This window comes from Anguilla anguilla, chromosome 15 (assembly GCF_013347855.1).
Source record: "Anguilla anguilla isolate fAngAng1 chromosome 15, fAngAng1.pri, whole genome shotgun sequence".
In the NCBI taxonomy this organism is placed as follows: Eukaryota; Metazoa; Chordata; class Actinopteri; order Anguilliformes; family Anguillidae; genus Anguilla; species Anguilla anguilla.
The window spans coordinates 35930655-35951640 of NC_049215.1; the positions used below are offsets into that span (position 1 = coordinate 35930655).

The 20986-nt window shown below is 42.5% G+C and overlaps 2 protein-coding genes across 3 annotated transcripts; one reads left to right on the top strand and one right to left on the bottom strand.

Annotated features, from left to right (window-relative positions):
• Positions 1–5773: 5773 nt before the first annotated feature.
• Positions 5774–16039, bottom strand: mzt1 (mitotic spindle organizing protein 1). Its single transcript, XM_035393270.1, has 3 exons — positions 15821–16039; positions 15246–15391; positions 5774–14743 (listed from the first exon to the last, which is right to left on the bottom strand). The coding sequence occupies exons 1-3, from the start codon at positions 15864–15866 to the stop codon at positions 14720–14722; spliced, it is 216 nt and encodes a 71-aa protein (XP_035249161.1). The 5' UTR covers positions 15867–16039; the 3' UTR covers positions 5774–14719.
• A 57-nt stretch (positions 16040–16096) lies between these two features.
• On the top strand, positions 16097–20853 carry bora (bora aurora kinase A activator). Of its 2 annotated transcripts, none has more exons than XM_035393230.1 (12): positions 16097–16326; positions 16501–16702; positions 17018–17124; positions 17599–17644; positions 17752–17833; positions 17994–18047; positions 18187–18243; positions 18701–18933; positions 19073–19226; positions 19446–20086; positions 20342–20506; positions 20710–20853. In XM_035393230.1, the coding sequence occupies exons 2-12, from the start codon at positions 16550–16552 to the stop codon at positions 20728–20730; spliced, it is 1713 nt and encodes a 570-aa protein (XP_035249121.1). In that variant the 5' UTR covers positions 16097–16326; positions 16501–16549; the 3' UTR covers positions 20731–20853. The 2 variants fall into 2 exon arrangements, with proteins under 2 accessions (XP_035249121.1, XP_035249122.1); XM_035393231.1 differs by having other exon boundaries at positions 16105–16326; positions 20360–20506.
• The last annotated feature ends 133 nt before the right edge of the window (positions 20854–20986 follow it).

The window sequence follows — 20986 nt, forward strand, 5'->3', positions numbered from 1 at the left end:
CCTCCCTTTGAGAGGCAAACTGAGGCAGAACAAGAAGAGATCTCTGTTTAAAAAATAATTTATTCTCAATGTGGAAATCCACAGTTCAGGCTGGGGAGCCCATCTAGACCATTGTTGCAGAGGTACAGGGAGCAGAACAGAGAGAGAGTCAAAGGAGAGAGCTGGTTGCGGATGCTAATTTGTCTGCGGGTCTGAGGTGAGTGGACAAAGAGTTGCGGCTAGTCGCTTGGACAGACGCACAGACACCTGAGCCATGGTGAGCCATTGTGTGTGTCCTTACGTACAGATGACAGCAGGGAAGACAGTGTTCCAGTGTTCTCTCTCGTCCTCTCTCCCTCACTCTCTCTCTCTCTAGATAGATAGAGATGTACTTTATTGAACCCCATTTGTCTTCCACATTTAACCCATCCTGGCTGCTTAGGAGCAGTAGGCAGCCACAGTGCAGCAGTTCTGAGACCAGGGCCTTGGTCAAGGGCAATGGCAGGAATTTACCTAACCCTGACATGCAAAAAACTACCACACACTCTAACTACTGCCCTGTAACTTCCCCACACTCTAACTACTGCCCTGTAACTGCCGCACACTCTAACTACTGCCCTGTAACTGCCCCACACTCTAACTACTGCACTTTAACTGCCGCACACTCTAACTACTGCACTGTAACTACCCAACACTCTGTTACTACACACCCCACACTCACTAACTACCCCATTCGTGTTCTCCACGGATTTCCCAGCAAATTGATTAAGGGGATTGGCTGTTTCAAAAACAAGCATACGCAATGGGTCCCCATGACCAAGTTTGAAAACCCTCATTTTAGTCAAACATGGCCAATAACTGGTAATACAGTAGCTAAGTGAGCTATAATTGTTTACACCATAACACTGGAATTACAGCGATTAGGAAAGAGAGATAGATGGAGTGCTTTAGTCTACACACAGCATAGAGAGATAATGGCTTCCAGACTTCATAGACTGATAATGACTTCAAACACTTAGTAGCAAGCGAAAACATTGACTCTGGCTAATCGGCCCTGAATTGAGATTTCTGTGGAGATAGCGGCAAGCTTATTGCATTTTGATACAGGGTAGATATTATAAAATGCTGATTAAGGTATGAAGCACATGGGGAAAGATACCCGACTTCTCAGAAAGAAATATTCAGGTTTCCAAGCGCAATCTGCACATGGCAGAGATACTGTGGATCTGAGCCTGGTTTATTCCATCAGCCAGCTCTGACTATATGACTCATACACGCTATTTTGTTGTATAATTGCAACCATTTGTTGCGACTAATTAATAAGAAATTATTGCAGTCATGTTATTGCTCCTGACCATTCTACATGTTTTGTTTGGTTTTTTTTTTTTTTTTTTAGGAAGCATGCGTTTTCAGTTCTTTATCCAGTTCCTTGAATTGATTGGCCTTTCCAAATCTGGGGTGGGAATCGGACATGCTCATAGCCACATTGGGCAACAAATTTCAATATTTTAAGCCTATTTAATGACTGAATATAACCTTAATTATAAAGGACTGATTACTCTCCTTGTGCTAATTACCGTAAAGCCCAAGACTGAATTCCATGCTTAGCTAAATAACACATCGCCAGAGCATCGGGTTCCAGTGAACAGGCAGTAATTGGTTAATGTTTTATTTCCTGTGGCCTAATTCAAAACTCCTGGAAGTTCTTCCATCAGTGAAAATCAGTACTCTACATGCTTACTTTCAGCAACACAAAAGTTCAGCTCAGTGTGAAAGCAGAAGCTTAAAATCAGTGAAACGCACATGTCCTGATTCCGGTGTTGGAGAGTGTCCCAACACACACCTATATGCCTGTATAGAGGATGTAGAGACATGCGCGTGGATCTTAATAGTGCAGCTGGTTTTCCTTTGGGGCTCATTTTCAGATAATATGACTTTTACTAGATTAGGTTTAAGCTCCAATAAGATGCACCTCCTAAATGACTGTGTTAATATTCGAGAGCAAGGAAGTAGATCTCATTTCCACTTTTGGGAGCACAACAAACAGGACATGTTCTTTAGGGTTTTATTTTTTTGGGAAGGGGGGGGGGCACTAACAGACATCATCCAAAGTTGGGGGACATATCCACTGCCCCCCCCCCTGTCCATATACAGTTCCCTCTAACAGGAGGACCCACTCCCTACACTGTCCATATAAAGTTCCCTCTAACAGGGGACTTACTCCCCACACTGTCCATATACAGTTCCCTCTACCAGGGGACCCACTCCCCACACTGTCCATATACAGTTCCCTCTACCAGGGGACCCACTCCCCACACTGTCCATATACAGTTCCCTCTACCAGGGGACTTACTCCCCACACTGTCCATATACAGTTCCCTCTACCAGGGGACCCACTCCCCACACTGTCCATATAGAGTTCCCTCTAACAGGGGACCCACTCCCCACACTGTCCATATACAGTTCCCTCTAACAGGGGACCCACTCCCCACACTGTCCATATACAGTTCCCTCTACCAGGGGACCCACTCTCCACACTGTCCATATACAGTTCCCTCTAACAGGAGGACCCACTCCCCACACTGTCCATATACAGTTCCCTCTAACAGGGGACCCACTCCCCACACTGTCCATATACAGTTCCCTCTACCAGGGGACCCACTCCCCACACTGTCCATATACAGTTCCCTCTAACAGGAGGACCCACTCCCCACACTGTCCATATACAGTTTCCTCTGACAGGGGACCCACTCCCCACACTGTCCATATACGGTTCCCTCTAACAGGGGACTTACTCCCCAAACTGTCCATATACAGTTCCCTCTACCAGGGGACCCACTCCCCACACTGTCCATATACAGTTCCCTCTACCAGGGGACCCACTCCCCACACTGTCCATATACAGTTCCCTCTACCAGGGGACCCACTCCCCACACTGTCCATATAGAGTTCCCTCTAACAGGGGACCCACTCCCCACACTGTCCATATACAGTTAATGTGGTCAAAACTTCCTGAGAACAAAGCTCTCTAAGACTCTAAATCATCTCCCATTCATTATCCTTCTGGGCCTGTCAACACCCACAGGCCTGATTGATTGGTTAGAACACAAACCGCTGTCCGTGATTGGCTATCAAATGATTCTCTGTCCATGACCAATGGAATGATTGAATCATTCAACCCAGAACGGTTTTAGGTTATTGGCCAAAATCTCCTTATATTCTAATTGTGTTGTTCAGACCATCATTTTCATTGACACTGTATACGACTTTCAATTAATCAGGCTCTTTTTCCAAGATAGGAAATATTCTTTTCCAAGACAAGCTTAAGAGGATAGTCAAGCTTTCATTTCATAGTCGGGATAATTTTTCATTATTCAAAACCTAAATAAGCTTGAAAAAAATAATATATTTAAAATAAGGTGGGTGTGAGAACAGCTTTTAAAAAGATCATGTGTATCTCTGAGCATACAATATCTCCTAATGGACATGCAGTTCCCCTCTTGGGTGACCCAATCTGCTGTTCTTTTTAGTCTCCCAGAATAGCAGAACAGTACACTCTTTGAACCCATGGACACCTGTGTTCATTTAGCAGAATGATTAATCCTGTCACGCAATTGAGGGAACAAACTGCCGGAATCATCTGCGGCAGTCCAGCGCCGCGGCTGCCAAAACCCTGGTCAATATCTTGGGCATTCAGCTTCATTTCCGGGTAGCCTGAGATCTGTCTTTCAGCGCCACCCACTGGTGAAAAAAAGGTGCCAACGCAAAAAATGCGTCTCGCACAGCCTACATAAGATCGTGCACAAACGCGGAGTGCATATATTGGTTTTCTATAGATACGCTCTCAGATCAGGGTGTATTCTCTTTTATTTCTCTAGTGACCGAATCCCAATGTGGTGTTCGTTCAGTTAAGAAGAAGAACTAAAACGGAGCTGTTAATTACTATTGCACATTACTGTTCCCACAAAGTAGCACCTGTAAATGCAATCTGTATTTCAACTTGAAAGCGATATGGTATTAGCGACGATATGGCAAGCTCGTTTCTGGGGTATCAATGCACAATGGACGATCAAACAATGGACATTCATAGTCTAAGTCCAATAAGTGACCTCCAAAGCTGTACGGACAAGGTTATGGACCGAACAGCATTCCAAAAATAACGGTCATAAACCGTTTCCAAAACAACACAATCAAATCGCGCTGCTTTCCTCATTGTTTAATCTTCTTGTTCCTATCTGCGATATCTCTGTTCGCGGTCTTATCTTTGACCTTCAGCTTGTAGCTTTGTCGCGGTTTCCTCTTCGATGCCAGATGACCTTCAGAGAGATATCATTAATCTCTGACCCATTTGATGGTCCCCTCATGTGGAATGCATATGCCGAATTGCAGCAGTTTTGCACAGTAGGGGTGAAGCGGAGTACTTAGAAAAATACGAGTTGACACGCTTTATCAAACGAGGGGAAGGCTGAAGACAAAACAGCTGCTGCTGCTGTCGTAAGCAATCTGGCCGTGATTGAATAAAAGTGTCAGGAAAAGGGCCGCTTGATGGTCTTTTGTTCTCTCCCATCCAGCTTGATGTTAGTTTGAGCTGTCAGGTGGGAATCGCGGCTGTGTGATTTATCAATACTCGGAGTGACCTTGCGGCTCCACCGGAGCTGTGTTAGCGCCCCGAGATTAAAACTTTAAACTAAACGCCTGGAAAAGCTTTATTCGGGCGTTGAGGACAACTCTTTACTCCCGCTCTTTTTCTTTCTTTCTGAAAGGCAGAGGGGTGAGATTTTTTTTCAGCAGATGTGATCTCACGTACGTGCAGTAAGGAAGTTGTGCGGTGACCTGGTTAAGTGTAATCAGAAGGGTGCAGGCTGAGTTTAAGGATGAGGTATTTCTGCTGTGTGTGTGTGTGTGTGTGTGTGTGCGTGCGTGTGCTTGTGGCGTGTATGTATATGTATTTTACAGGGCTGGTGTTTGCAAATTAAATAAAATAATATTACTACTACTACTACTACTACAAATGCGAATAATAATAATAATAATAATAATAATAATAATAATAAAATACAGTGAACAAATGGAAAAGATTTGAAAAGACGTACGTTTTGACAGGGACAAATGGAACGGTTGTATAGATTTGTGGACATTTAATTGTGTTACACATTATTGATTGAAGTAAAAGACAGTTAACCTGATAGACATCTTCAGTAAATCCAAAGGTCACACAGAGAGTGAATAGAAGGCCACCACTGTCCTGTAACACCGGGATGGCTATCTAATACTGCACATGCAAATATGATTTCATCAAATTTTTATTGTTCAGCCACATCACATCATAAATATCAAAATACAAAAAAGTATCAGTCTCAGTTCTGTTCAAAATAGTAAGCAAAATGAATAGAATACCACTTTAAGAATACCACTCAACGTATATTATGCTGTGCCTATAGTTTTTTGAGAGAGCAGGAGAGACGAGGCTGTGCAGTTTCCATAGTCAGCACTGGGTTATTTAATGCGGATGAAACAATGCGTCTGTATCCTGGACTGCTTTTTGAATTTGTGAACATAGGGTGAATTCCAGTTGTAGCAGACAGGTTTAGTTTTTTTTCTTCTTTTTTTTAAATGTACAAATAGCGATTTGACTAGTAGCCCTGTGCTCTGAAACTTTGCATGAGGCTTCAAGAACCCGGGTGCCCAGTTATCTCAGCAACAATGTCAAAACGTGAAAACAAGAGCACTTCTGTTACTGCACAATGAGAAGGAAAAACACATTTTTTGTACAACAAATATCTTACCCCTGGCCTGTGTTCCAAAAGGAGCTTTAATAAGAAACATTTTACAATGTTACATTTTAATAAGAAAAAATTACAACAGACAGATTTTCTGGTTTACAAACAGATTTACACTTTCCAAGCTACTCAACCATTTTCCTCTTACTTTTCCAAAGACCTCTTTCCTTCATTTCTGTCAAGATGTTCTTAAGCAGCGGGTCTCTCAACATTGCAGTAAAGCAGATGTTACGCTACACGATGAAACATTCATTACTCAATAAACCCATCTGTGGAATTGCTTTTTATGCAAATTTCTCAGGCATCTGCATAAATGAAGTTCTAATTAATACCTTTGAACAAACCCCCAGTCTCTTTGATGCCAAAGTGCTCTTAATTATTAAAAACCAGTTTAAAAATTACAAATTGTTCACAATCTGAAAACTTTATCATGGTTTTGTTTTCCAAATAGCCCTTTCTTAATTAAAACTCTGATTTTTTCTTGACATTCATGCTCCTTTTTTAACAAGTATTATTTCTAATATTCTGCAGATGTCCATAAATATAAATAATATATTTTTAACAAATTCTCATTTTTTAAAAAAGTGATCTTATATTTCTCTACTTAACTTGTTTTCACCCCCTTTTTCTCCAAATTTTGAATTTCCAATTAAATTGATAATTAATGTTTGTGAAAGATAAACAAGCAGAAAGATTATAACGTGCAGTATATTAGTCCTCAAGAACATACCTGGGGCCCAATCACATGCCAGATCAGTGCCTTAGCAGGGCCTGACACTCAGCAACCCCCTTTCCTGCCTTTGCTGAATGTCCAGCTGCTGTGAATGTAAAACATCCAGTGCTAACTCGACTCTAACAGAGCACACACGAGCCCATAGGGAACCATATGGATGCCATAAGAGTTGATTTAACACTGAACATTTTGCAATGTGCTTTGAAATGCAGTCTGAATGCTATATTAAAGCTGCCTGTGCCTATATGACACTGGATGGAACAATGTGTATTGATTAAGGGATTATTTTAATGTATGATTGACAAATATTTTTTATATGAAATGGCACAAAAAATATTGTTTTTAAAAAGTTCAATTTTGATTAGTTTGCTACTTACAGGGCAACTGTACTGTATTATTCAGAAATCCATACCATTCCAACTTTACTTTATCTTACCATTCAGAAACAAGGATTAGGGTTATAGACGCAGGTTAACGCAATATTTATTGCAAACTTTAGTGACCACCAAGCTCGTAAAGATCTGTGGCTTAAAAATCAGGCATCTTAGATTTGTGGAATGCAAGAGGAAAATTTGAGGGTAGCAGCCATAGCCATCCTCTTAAAGCAAAGAAAACATTTCCAACTGCACATCCATGACTGAAAAAAAACAACATGAGATACAAAGTCTGACGGAGATTAAACCAAGCAATCTGCTTGACTGAGAACCACTGAGGAGGAACGCAGCCCTGGAATAAAATACAATACAGTAAGGACCTTACAGTCCTCACGAGGGAAACCTCCTAACTACTGAAGTAATGTATCCCCAGAAATATACACTCTTTTAAAGATTTCGTTGTTGTAGCCGAGCCTATGAAACCAAATTAATTTCCCCAGGTTTTCTCAAAGAATGTAGAACATGTGGCAATGAGATTTCCTCAGAGCACAGCAATGATTGACAGGTCTGCTTTTCAAGGGATGCTGATCTCTTTAATCGTGAAGGTGCCCCTTTTCTTCACTGACTTCAGAACTACGAGCAAAACCCAAAACCTCATAATCGCAGAGAGGTTTGGTATCTTATCAAACACATGTAATTGCTGTATAGCAGTGTTCGCATAGGACTTATTCAGTTCATTTTACATTATCTACATTTTAAATAACTACTACCAAAGAAATTGTGTCTAATACAGTGATTTGAAGGTATGTTCGTGACGGAAAAAAGCAATTCATAAATAAACGTGTTCTTGAATTGTGCAGCCAAATTCTAGTCAACGTGAACCACAGGACTCCTAACCATTGTCTGTGATAATCTCACACCAGACATCTCTTTGTCCTTTTGTGAGAGGATAGTGCTTGTGTCTCTTTTTTGGAAATAGATTTTCCCCCCCACAAACAGGAATTACAAACTTAGAAACCACATTTGTAAAATGCATCAAAACCCTGAAAATTCAGCGAATGAGACTGTGCCCATTATATCCACCAACTGGTTAGAAACGTGAACACTAAACACGGGATGCAGATCACAGGAAACCTGGACATTGCAATTAGCCACACATACCAACTCAGTCATTGGTGGTCCCAGCTGAGGGCAAAAATGACATATGAAAAAACAATGTATCATTAGTTTTAGAGGCCACTCTACATAAAGTCTGCCAGCGCACTGAACGCCATTGTTTGGGCATCCTGTTTTTCCAGCATGCACAAGTCTTGACTCATTTTCTAAATTTACTGAAATTTGGCACAATTTTGGTCATTGTCTACGAAGGTGCACAAACTTCTTTTTGCACCATGTGTTTCACGTGCTTTGGGAGCCATATTGGAAAAGGTAAACTCATAATAATCTCAGCCAGTTCTTCAGTTCTTCCATTCGCATGAGTTTAAAATGTCATGAGAGACCCAGTATGCACAATCTCCAACTCTGAGTCTAACTGTGAAACCGTAGCATAGATACAGATATCACCACCAAAAGTGTCATTTTCCTGATTATTTTTAGAATGGAGGGTTGTTTTGATTCAGAGCTGGGGACGATGGGGTTTGAGTATAACCCAGGAGGCCCGACTCATTTAAGGAGTTTACATGTAAACCTGGGTTCTGTGCATCGAGGCTGGATTTCTACCGAAACTGATTTTGATCCATATACTGTCCTGAAGTATTTCTGCTCCAGCTGTTCAGATGGGGCTTCAGTTGAAATTAGAAGAGCTCTGTTCAATCGGGCCGACTTGTGGAAACTCAATAGACTGGCAGTTCTTCTAGACAAATGAGCATTTCAGTGGAATTCAGAATGGAGATAGTCTCATCTACACACACTGGCCCATCGGGGCCTCGTACTAAGTGTGCGAAAGCGACTAAACAAACACACTGGCAATGTATCACTGGCAATTTAATTAAGTTGATCATTGCTTTTTTCACTTTTATACAGCTGACAAAGGTTCATGAAATTACAGCAAATTCCAAGACGTTGGGCAGAATACAATTTGGCTAAGTAGCTTTTTTATTGTGTTATAAAATAATGGCGTCATCTGTGCCTTTCTACAGTGCGGTTGTATGTTCCGCTTCCATTTACTTCTCTGTGCTGGAGAAAAATCCACTGTCCCTGACATCCATGCCATTGGTTATACACTCGTCCCTTCAGGCTCTGATTGGCTCAGGGATGTCCAATGAGGACTTACGGTTCAACCTATGGAACTTCAGCACACATGTTCTCAGTACCGTCTACATAAAAATAACATCCATGGGCAGAGGCACAAGGATGCCAAACAAACAAAAATTCCCACCAGCAGAAATATGTCAAGGTGAACAGTGAGAAATCCCTTTTAATAGGATATGTAAATTAATGCATGCACGCCAAATGGAATATGTCTTCCGAAGGACTAATGCAGTCGGACATAATCTAATCAGCGCACACAGAGCGCTGCCAGGCCAAAGGGTTGGATCCTTCCCTGGACCCATTATGCTGATAGCTGAATCCGAAACAGCTTTAAAACGGGCTCTTCCACCTGACGGAAAAAAGGACAGCACACATTCAGAAACCAAGATCTGTCCACGATGCTCCATTCTGAAGCACGAACTGGTCCTTAAAATCTCAAAAACACAACAAGGAAGAGGGAAGCCACATTTGATAGGAATGATCCCCCATACAGAAGCTAATCTTACCCACTGGTGAAAGACAAAGAATTTTATGGCGAGATGAATGGGAATTTTCTTGAATCATTCTTCAGATTCAATAAAAAGACTAAAGAAATGGATATGGATGAAATCTGAGGCTTTTCGTGCATTTCACATCGAGGTGGGGCAGTTGTGCATCAGAAACCCTAACTGCAAAGAATCTCTCCCAGAGTGCATCTAATGCTCTTTGATAAAAGCAAGTATGTTCTAGCAAGAACATCACTAATCATTGGGAAAAGAAATTTCACTGATAAATAATGAAAAAAATGAATAAACTGAAACATTAAATTACTTTCAAATTTTGGAAAATAAATCTGTCTCGGGAGTTTGTTTCAGTGCACTTTCCTGACTTTCTGAAAAGGTGATTGGACAGGTCATTGGCTGCACAGTGTTTAGAGCCATATTCAGCCCCTACCATTAGAGAAGTGCCACAGCCTGCCTGTTTACTGAACTTCACAAAGTGGTCGAAGTAATAGGAGAGAGAAAACACACTCTGAGCTGCTGTCCTGTGCACTGAAACCGGAAATAGGAAACGAAGGCCTTCGCGTGGTGGTAGCGCGGTTAATTTACGTGTCCTCGTCATTCTCCGTGCAATATTATCGCCATTTTAAGCTTTTGACGGGGATTACAAAAAAAAAATGCGTAACTCCACAGCAATATTATCTCTCGTGCGGAATTGGATTTCCTAGAGCTGATTAATATGTTCTCTGACCCTTGAAGAACGCAAGACTGAATAGAACAACCCAGAAATCTCATTAATGGTCTACTTAAAAAAACAAATTTTGAGCTGTAACATGAATCAATATTTTGGAATTACTGACCAGGAATGCATGGGCTTTTAAGAGGGACTTTAAATGACAAGTTAATTTAACAGAATTAATTTGCACGGTCAAATAGCATTGCTAAATGTACAATGCTGTAACAACCCATTCCCCACAACACTTATTACACAATTATGGATAAGTACAAATTTACCAATCCTGAGCTACACTTCTCAAATATCTCTATTTCTCATTTTAAAATAATTTTTCATATTCACCCATAAATGTACAATCTAAACAAAACCAGCTATAGATAATACAAGCTCCACCCTGTGGATGTAATTTGTTGTAATGCGAGAGCCTAGATTCCTTGATTCACTCTCTGTTTTATATATGTATATATATATATATATATATATATTTTTTTTTTTTTTTTTTACCATTTTGCTACACGGGGATCTGAGAGGTCCTTATTATTCAGCACATTCCAGGGAAGCTCAGAAAATGAGAGGTAGAGTTTCCACTGTCTGTTTTTCTCTCTCGGTGGGGACCTTTTTCCCCCTCTTTCGAACAAGGCCGGGATTGTCTGTCCGGGAGGACACCTGCGAGCGAAGGGGCGCAGAACAGACCCCGGCACTGGACTCTCTCGCTTTAGTCAATAGCCGATTATTTCCACGGAAGATAGACGACCGTCTGCTTCAAACAGCCAACATTCTTCGGGCAGATTAGCCCAAATTATGTTTTATTATTTTGGCTTGCTCGGACGAATTGAGCTCTGTGCCGTCTCCCTGCCGGTGGAATTCAAGACAGAGTCGATGTCAGGCATGCTCAGCGATCCCGGCAAACACTGAGGCCCTTTATGAAAGCGCGGCTGATAAAAAAAGAAAAAAAGTTGGACACTGGCTATCTGTCAGCAGGTATATCCATCTCGTCACTGTGCAAATACATGTCGCGAGATTAAACTAAATTGTGGGAACATGTGTATTAATGTGATATTACTGCCTATCAAACAAACAGTGGCAGGAGCGGCACATGAAAGATCGGACAAAAAGAGAGAGAGAGAAAAAAGAGAGAAGAAAGGGGAGCAGGAGGGAACAAGGGGACGAAACCTGTCTCTATAGAAACTGAGTCATTTCAATTCAAACATCAATTATAATAGCATTGCAAGGAACAATTTATATTGATGAATGCTTTCTGAGTTACAGTAATTAAATTATTCCATTTAATTAGTGCATTATATTGAACATCTCTCTGGAGGATTGTTCCAGTGTTGTCTGGTGTTTAACAAACAGGGACTCATTTTCCATGAGGTAGAAATGATTACAAGCACTTCAGCAAAATGTGTTGCCTTCATCACATGGTGTCAGATCTCATCTGCAAAAACAAAGATGTGCTAACCTTTTACTTTGAGCATCCTTTGCCGGCAATGATTGCGCACAACAACAAATTAACGAGCGGACTTGAAGCAATTAGATTTTAAGTTGTTTGTTCTGTTATTACCGGGGACTCGACATCAGAAACATGTGACCGGCTGAATCGACCTGCATTTCTAACAATGCTCGAAAAGAGAATTCTAACACAATTAAAGGCCAGATATGTTTTGATTACTAAACGTGAAACGTGAAAATTCGAATGACAAAAATGAATTTCTGCACTTGTTTTTTTTTCTGTTAATTTATTAAAAAAATTAAATGAGCTTAACGTTAATTAAAGATTCGTCTTTTCCCCCCCACTGCTGACGTTTTGCGGTGATTGACGACACCCACAAGCCCTTGGGAAACAGCGCCTCCTAATGGGTGGTTTGGGAGTAGGGATGCATCAGTTTCCAGTTTCGGGGTCCTGACTTACAGTAAAGACACAGCCCAGCAGAGCGACAGACTATCGCTAAACATTTCTAGTCCTCCACACGGAGCCACGCTCGGGGAACCGGCTTCAGGACCGGGCGCGCTCATACCGGCACAGCCGGACAAGGTTATGATTCCCCGGGGGTGGGCCTCGCTCACCGGCTACCGCCGCCCGTTATCTTCACGTTCGCAGTCCCTGAATAATCGCGTAAGACATTTGAATGCATCTACATAGGCAAGACGCAAGAAACGCGGCCTTGGTTCTGCAACGGTCAGAACAAAGGAATCCAAATAATTCAGTGCGGAGTGGTGGTGAGAGAACTGGGCCTGCAGCCAGAGTGTTTGTGGTTTAAATGACCAGTTAGGCTACCCACACTGCCTATTGCTGTTACAGCCCTGAGCAAGGTAGCCTACTGTAACCTAAGTCACTTCAGCTTGTTTTGAAGCTAAGGTAAATAAATCGCAAGGTAAGGCTTGGATAAGGCTGTCTGCCGTGCAAACAGTATATATTTTTTATTTTAATCTGTAATGTCCCAGGTTGTACTGTAGTAGATCTTATATTACATGCATTGTGGTGTCAATCTAATCGAGTTGGATCTTTTCAAATTCACAATAAAGAGGTAATCATTGAGGAAATGGGGTTGCTGTAGTTGAAAAAGGAACTGCTGCATTTCATAATGTAGAGTCTGCACTGTCGGATCATGAAGAAAAGCTTATTTATCTTATTATAAGTAGCAGGAAGTTTGAGTATTACAGAAAGCAAGGCCACTGAGGCCACTAAATTAACAGAAATAGTCCTGCTTTGAGTTCTTATTTCCATGAGTATATGGAATTAACTGCTTCAAACATTTTAAACCTGTGCATTAATGTAATCAATGCATCTGCAGTTTGTTTCTGTGAATTGAAACAGATATTTGAAAGTATTATTTTCCATTTAAAGCCAACAACAAACATTAAACAATGTGAATAATTACATTTACACTACTGTACTTACATCTGGTTCAGTGAAATATTCAAATATGAAAAGTATGCAGGTTATATAGAAATATGATGTCATTCATACATAGACGTTCCCTCTCATCATCCTTACTGCCATTTTCAGTCAATTTACCTGAAGTTGTGAAGACAAATACCTGTGATTAATTAACCACTGACAAAGTTTGCATCCTCACTACCCTGATGAGGACTAACTGCAAGTATTTTCCATGGTTTTACATGTTTAGAAAGGCAACTCCTCCAACAGCTAACTCCCGCCACCCTGTGGGCATATAATGCAACTGCCTGGAGAAATTGCATTGTGACAAGTGAGATACTGTATATTGTGTATTAATTGGAAATGCTGTCTTTATTTTTGCATGCATGATTTTATGTTAAAAAATATTAAAATACAAATCTGAAAATCTAATTTAGCGACAGGATGTATAATCACTGATCCTTTACAGAAAGACTAATTTTCTAGGAGTAACCACACGGACTGCAAGGTGGATACAGTATCTAGGTGTGGGATAGTACTGCATGTACATTTCCGCACAAAACCAGACATAATTCATCAGTTGCACTTGAAGTAAATTTACACGAGGCATTCTGACTGATAATAAACATTAAAACATAAGATGGCAAAAAGAAAACTGAGAATGAAACAGTGGGTCTAATTTATGACGAGCAGCTTGAATAAATGTAGATTCTACTGGACTGAGACTTAAACCACTCCATACATCTTCAGCAAGATTTTATTTTATTCAAATGTGTAAGAAATTAATACTCAATTTTTAAAAATCTCACATCAAAGCTGTAACAAAAATTAACAACACAAAAACAGCTCCCCCAGGCTGAAACATACTTATTATTTAAATAATTCAGGATTAACCGGATAAAAAAATACTGTGTGTGTGTGTATATATATATATATATATATATATATATATATAGCAAAAAGTTCAGAGGGTGAGCTTCAGAGTTGGTGTTTGTTGAGGGAAGACACTTTAAACAAACAAGTAAACGGCCTGAGGTCAAACACAAATCCCCTTGTCAAACACAGGCCACTGTCTCCTCTCTCTTTAGATGCTAAGCATCAAGCAGACAAACAGCCATTTTTCAAGTCTTTAAGACTTTCTATTGTGTTTCAGGTTGACAAGCAACCAACTGCTTTTCCAAGACAGCCACTTCAGGCAAAATACCAAGCTGCTGAGGACACCACTTTGGGGGAAGTTAACTGAAAAAACGGGCACAGCTAAGTACAGCATACATTTCATTCCTGATGAAATTCAAATTTTCATCACATATATGTATATGCCCACAGCTCAAAATGATCAGATTCAATTGCTTCAAACTGTCACAAAGACATCATGCAAATTACTTTGCCATACTGCATAACTTAAAAGCGACCAAAGTGGCATCCCATAAAGTATGGGAAATCATCGTTTGTTTAACGCGTTTAATGTCAGTCTGATCCTTTCCTTCATTATGCATTTCTTCGGCTCTTAACCTTTGCTGCTTTCTGACACCTGGAAAGTGAAATAAAGCATTAGTGTGCTTGTCGCCGATCGCAAAGCTGCTACAAAAGCCAATCGACTAAATCCACCTAAATTAGTACTCACTGTATGTACGTATGCACACGTGCATATGCATGCATGTAATGGTTTGAAGAACTGACTCGAGCCATCAATCTATTTATGTGGGAATGCAAATTCTGACTGAGTTCTTAACTTGTATTTCAAAAACTTAATACAGTGAACATTAAATATGAGATCAGGAATGCATTTCATCTCTGTTAAAACACTGTTAGGTTAAGTACTGGTAAAGTGCAACAGTTACAGCCATTCTTATCGGGGGTTTCCCCAGAAAATATATAAGAAATATCAAGAACAGCATGACCAAATATGTTACATATCCACTAAAGGAGCCACTAAATTAAAATGATACGCAATTTTGATGGTCACGGTTTGCAAGGGTCTGGAAATACTGCGATATCATGCTAGTCCATATTGCCCAGCCAGTCATAATCACCTTCATTGCGTCAGAGGCCTTGCGGAGCTCTTTTATAACGGAAGACAGAGCCTCGGGGTTGATTCCTTGTTCACAAAGTCGCACGCAAAGGGAAAGGGACTCTATGTCAAGTCCTGTGTTCAAAAGCCTAGATATCTCCAGCAGAACTAGAAACAAGGAGAGAAAAAAAACACAGAGCAGGAATCAGAGTGTGATTTATTGTTCTATTATGGCTCCACGTTGTGTATACCCACATTATCTAGGCTACCTCAACTGTCACCAGTAGTGTTAGTAATAATATACATTTTGAACAGACACCTCTCTAAAGAAGTGGCCTTTATAGTTAAGATAGAAGCCCGATGTGCGTTTTGGTTGGCTGGTAGAGAATGAACAGCGGGAAAACAGGCGCTCACCAAGCAGGGAAACAATAGCCATCGTGAACGGTTCTCGGCATGACGGCTAGCTAGCGCATTATAATTATACCGTTGCTACATCTCCAGATAGCTATCTGATGTTAGATAACGTTACCACCCAACAGAAGCTGCTGGTAAAATCGATAGCTAAGTTAGCAAACTAGCTACATTCATTCATCTTACCATCCATGGTTTCCCGGACAGCGTTCATATTTGGTGCGCTAGCCATGTTGAGTTTGCGAAAAAAAGTAAACTAGGCGTTTAACTTCGGGATTCGTATGATTTATATAATCCACCTGTCCACCTGAAATTCTTACTTCTACATTCACCCAAGGAACGCATCTATAATTTTTGTACACAAGAGGTTTTGAGGTTTGAGCGCAGTCAATAAAGCTTCAGTTGTTGAACGGAAGTAACATCATGCAGAACGTTTGAAATCGGAGAGGATCTTCAAATTGATTGGTCATTCCGCACTTCCTCACTGTTCCGATTGGTTAGCAGGCATCGAGGGAAAATTAAAACGGACGTTTGAACTACACAGGATAGGATTTATGTTTTGTGTTAGGAGCAGTATTGCTCACTGGCTAAATTGGCAGCTTTAACAGTTAGACATGAGTAACGCGCTTAGCTAGTGTGATATATGTGAAATGAATTGTTATTGAAGTTCATTTGCTGTTTATTTTGAGTTGGTAAGTTACGCCTGATTGCTAGACAGCCAGAAAATAAAGCTAGCTGGCTACCTCGCCTGCTTTCAAATAAACCCATTGGTTAGTTTGGCTGGCTGGCAAGCTAACTTCTCTGCTTGTTGCTATACAACATGCTGATACGTGTTTGGCTAGATTTGCTGTTTCATTGTATTCCAGGTTCAGGGCTGCTGTACGTTAGGGATTACTGGAGTGGTGAAGTGGTGCCATGGGAGATGTGGCCGAAGTTCAGATCACGCCAGAAACACCTGGGCGGGCAGCAATTCACAACCCTTTCGAAAGCCCAAATGATTACCATCGTCTGCACGAATCCACGGTCCCCAGTCCGTCTGTATTCAGGTCTTCAAGAGCTTCATCAGCCGTAAGTTCACATGCGGAGAGAGAAGAGGCGGTCGAAATAAGCGATGCTATTTGAAAACGACAGACAAATTCGGTCGTCCAGTTCAGTGGTCTGACCCGAGGAAGCCAGTAGAACAAGATTTAGGAAGATCGAAGCACCGTTGTTATTAATCACAAAAATGTAGGACAATGTTTTCATGACACATTGGCAGTTGTAGTACAGAATTGCTTGCCAATGACCGTTTGGCGCAGTAGACCTTATTGCTGTGAAGGTATGTAGGCGGAACTTGAAAACAGTATGATTCACACCCTCCTGCTCGTAATTCTTTTTTTTCAGACCCCAGGAAAGTTCAAGTGGTCAATAGATGAAATGGCAAATTTGCTCCCCGTTGAAATTGACCCTGAAGACATTCACCGCCAATGCTTGTACTTGAGTCAAACCAGGTGAACGTCCTGCTTTATTTTGCATTAACATCGCTGGGAATGACTCCCGCACGTGTTTTACAAAAGGATGATTGCTTCATGTGTGGTCTAAAATGTTTTGACATTAGTAAACTTTGAGCTCAGAGTTGCCAATAGGAATCTGGCCATCAGAATTGTATTAATCTGTGCCGCCATTGCATGTCATAAAGGCTATTTATTATCTTTATTTTTACTTACTAAGCTGTAGAATAACTCATGGGCTGTATGAACACATTTAACTACTTCACTGCATGCTATTAAGTTTTGATATGTTTCAAACCACTGATCACGCTTGGAATCTCCATTCAGCCAATGCACGTGGAGTGCACTAGAACACAGGAACAAGGATCTCAGATTGGCAATCAAATTATTGCATATTCAGAAGTAATATTTGTTGGCTTGTACCGCACCACTAATTGTAATCCGTGTCTTTCGGAAAAAATAAAAAATTTCCAGGGCCGATGCAGAAATTGAGGAAAAGCGACAGAATGCAATTGAGCAGGTATGGTGTTTTTCATTTTGAAAATGAATCAGAAAATGTCTTTGTGACTACAATTTTTGTATGCTTTAATTTCAGAAGACTAATTGACTTTTCTTTTTTGGATCCAGTTTTTCACAAAGGGTCCAATTGTTCCTTCACCTTGGGCTTCTTCTGCAAGCAAACCATCAAAACAAATGCATTTTGTGAAGAGTAAGTCCAGCCAAATTTAGAGGACATGCTGCTTTTTAGATTCCCTCCCAAACACACCCGTTTTATTTTGTTTAGTCATTACTACATTTGTTCATTGTTCCTGAGTGGTATCTGAATCCAGTGTCAGTTTTTGTAAATAAACGGAAATTATGTTTTCAAGGTTCCCTGTCTCCAGAAATTCCAGAGGAGGATGTTCCTGGTGGAAAATGCAGTGGTTTGTACTTTAATATCATTGCATCCAAACACTGTCTATAGGTACACTACATTAGCATTCCCTGAGCTTTGAGTTTGTGAATAGTATGACATTATTTCTTAATTAAAAATAATTGATTTAGTTCCTCTTTGTGTTTCAGCTGCCTGTCAGACGGTGCTGTCTTTACCTGTGGATTTTGATCTGGAAAAAATATTGGGTGAGTGAGCAAATGAGCTGCATTTTCAGTGTACTCGGGGATGCCTGTGCACTCACCCAGGCTGTGCTGCTGTGTACTCACCCAGGCTGTGCTGCTGTGTACTCACCCAGGCTGTGCTGCTGTGTACTCACCCATGCTGTGCTGCTGTGTACTCACCCATGCTGTGCTGCTGTGGGGATGTCTGTGTACTCACCCATGCTGTGCTGCTGGGGGGATGCCTGTGTACTCACCCAGGCTGTGCTGCTGTGTACTCACCCAGGCTGTGTTGCTGTGTACTCACCCAGGCTGTGTTGCTGTGTACTCACCCAGGCTGTGCTGCTGTGTACTCACCCAGGCTGTGCTGCTGTGTACTCACCCAGGCTGTGTTGCTGTGTACTCACCCAGGCTGTGCTGCTGTGTACTCTCCCAGGCTGTGCTGCTGTGTACTCACCCAGGCTGTGCTGCTGTGTGCCCACAGGAGAGCACTACAAGCTGGAGGAAGTCTCAGACCAGGTCCAGGAGAGCCTGAGCTCCTCGTCCCTGCGCCGGAAGCTGTTTCTGGACGGGATCGGCAGCGGGTCCGAGTCGTCCACCCCGTCCAGCCCAGACGGGAGCCCGCGAGGGGCGGGGCCCGGGAGCGGCGGGGCGCCACACGCGGCCTGCGTTTCGCCGCTGCCTCCGCGCGGGATGGCGGCCGTCACGCCCACCTCTGTGAGTACGGCGCTCACCGGGCCGCTTCTGAGGCGCAAGGTTAACGATGAGGCCCGTGATTTAAAAAAGCCCCCCAGCTCAGTGGAGCTACGTTTCTGCGTGAATGAGCTTATTTAAAATATTTTTCTTTTAATTTCAGGGTCAGTTCTCGTCGAGTCCGATTCAGAGCAGAAGCAGGGCCTACAGTTTGGGCAGCGTGGCGAGCCCGCTGTTCCCAGAGGGGCCGTCTCCAGGCTTCAGGTCCCCGGCACTGTCGCCCATCGTTCTTCAGTACATGCAGACGCCGGTGTCAGGTACGGCCTCTAAAGTGAAATGTTGCATTTGGCTTTAGAACGGCTGAATACTGTGTTGGGGTCTAGAGTTCTGGTTAAAGTGTGGAAATGCATTCAAATGTATTTGCCTGTTGGATGCTCTTTGCGCACATTTCTAGTGAATGCACTGGGATTTTGAGGATAGGCGAAATGTGTGATGACTGTGGGCTGAGGTTTGTTCCCCCCTACCCTCTGTCCCAGGGGAGAAGAAGCAGCTGACCTTCGTGACCCCTGAGGGCATGACCGTGGGCAATGCCAGTGGCGCTAGCCGCCCAGAGAGCCTGTACGTGGAGGGGTGCTCTCCCATCAAAAGCTCCTCCCCCATCCGGCCCCCGGTTCGAGGCCGGGCGCCTCCTCCTTACAAAGCATCCCTTTCGGAGCTGTCCCCGCCCCTCGGCCGCCCTGCCCCTGCAGACCGAGGCGTCCGCGGGAGCAGCGCTTCTGCGCCTCCCGTCGCCATGGAGACGTGTTTGCCGGCGTCGGACTGTGGCCCCGCCCCGGGCGGTAAAGGGGCGGCGCTGCCGGACCTGGTGCCCATGGAGGAGACCCGGGAGAGCAGTGTGGTTACCATGGCGGAGCCGGGCGAGGAACGCGAGGACTGCTGCGCCTGGAACGCGGACGCGGCCGACGCCAGCCCCGCCCGCCTCACCAGCTCGCGGACGGCCAGCATGTTCCACGCGGAGAGCTCCGCCATGTTTGTGTCCCTGCTGGCGGAAGGCGGGACTGCGCCATACGATACCGGAACCGTGCCGTATGATACTGGAACCGTGCCGTATGATAACAGCACCATGCCGTACGGTCACAGCGAGAACAGCACCATGCCGTACGATAACAGCATGCAGGTTGGTTTGCTTTTAATGCACCAAGTGCTCTTAGGGAATCAGCCAGTCGACTGGCACATCGGTGCATTTGTAATTCTGTAGAAGCTATCCGTTCTATCATGCAGTTGGCTTTTCCATGTACTGTCATGTTGTACAAAATGTAAAAACAAAAGTTTTCCCAGTGGGGGGGGGAATATTGTTTGATTTTTTATGACATTATTTAAATTCATGCGAAATGTGGTGGGGTGTTTTTTGAGTACCCCTTTGTTTTGACAGACTGCTCTCTTTGTTCAGGTGGACAGTGGTTATAACACTTATTCAGTCGGGACAAACGGCACCATTGATGGGACCAGCTCAGACAGCCAGACAAAGGAGTCGCTGGATCCACAAGTAGCTGAAGCAGCTTTTTTATATACCAAGACTCAACATATTAAATCAAAGGTAACCTATACAGAGAAGGGATTTACTGAGTTCCTAAATTCCATAATCAGGTTATCTGTACAGCACTGGTTATGGTTCTACAAGGATTCTGACCAAGGTTGGCATAGTATTGCTATTACTGCACGAAGAACGCACAAATGCACACACACACTTGCGCTTGATTTGAAATTGTGCATCATGCCGTGTTTTGTTTGTTTTCACAGATGTTTACTCTGCACCACTGATGACGGGGACACGCACACCCAGCTCCCCGGAAGCTCAACATAAAACTGCCAAGTTTCCAAAATGAATGAACTTGGGCAAATTGTAACAGGGAAATATTAAAAACGAATACGCCTTTGCTTGCACAAATGCCTATTCTTGTTTATAAAGTTTTATTATTTAATAATCGTATAGGCTAGAATTAATTATGGACTATGAAATCCTCACCAAAACATTTGCAGTTTTATTTATAATAGTATTTTTGTGAATTGATTGTGG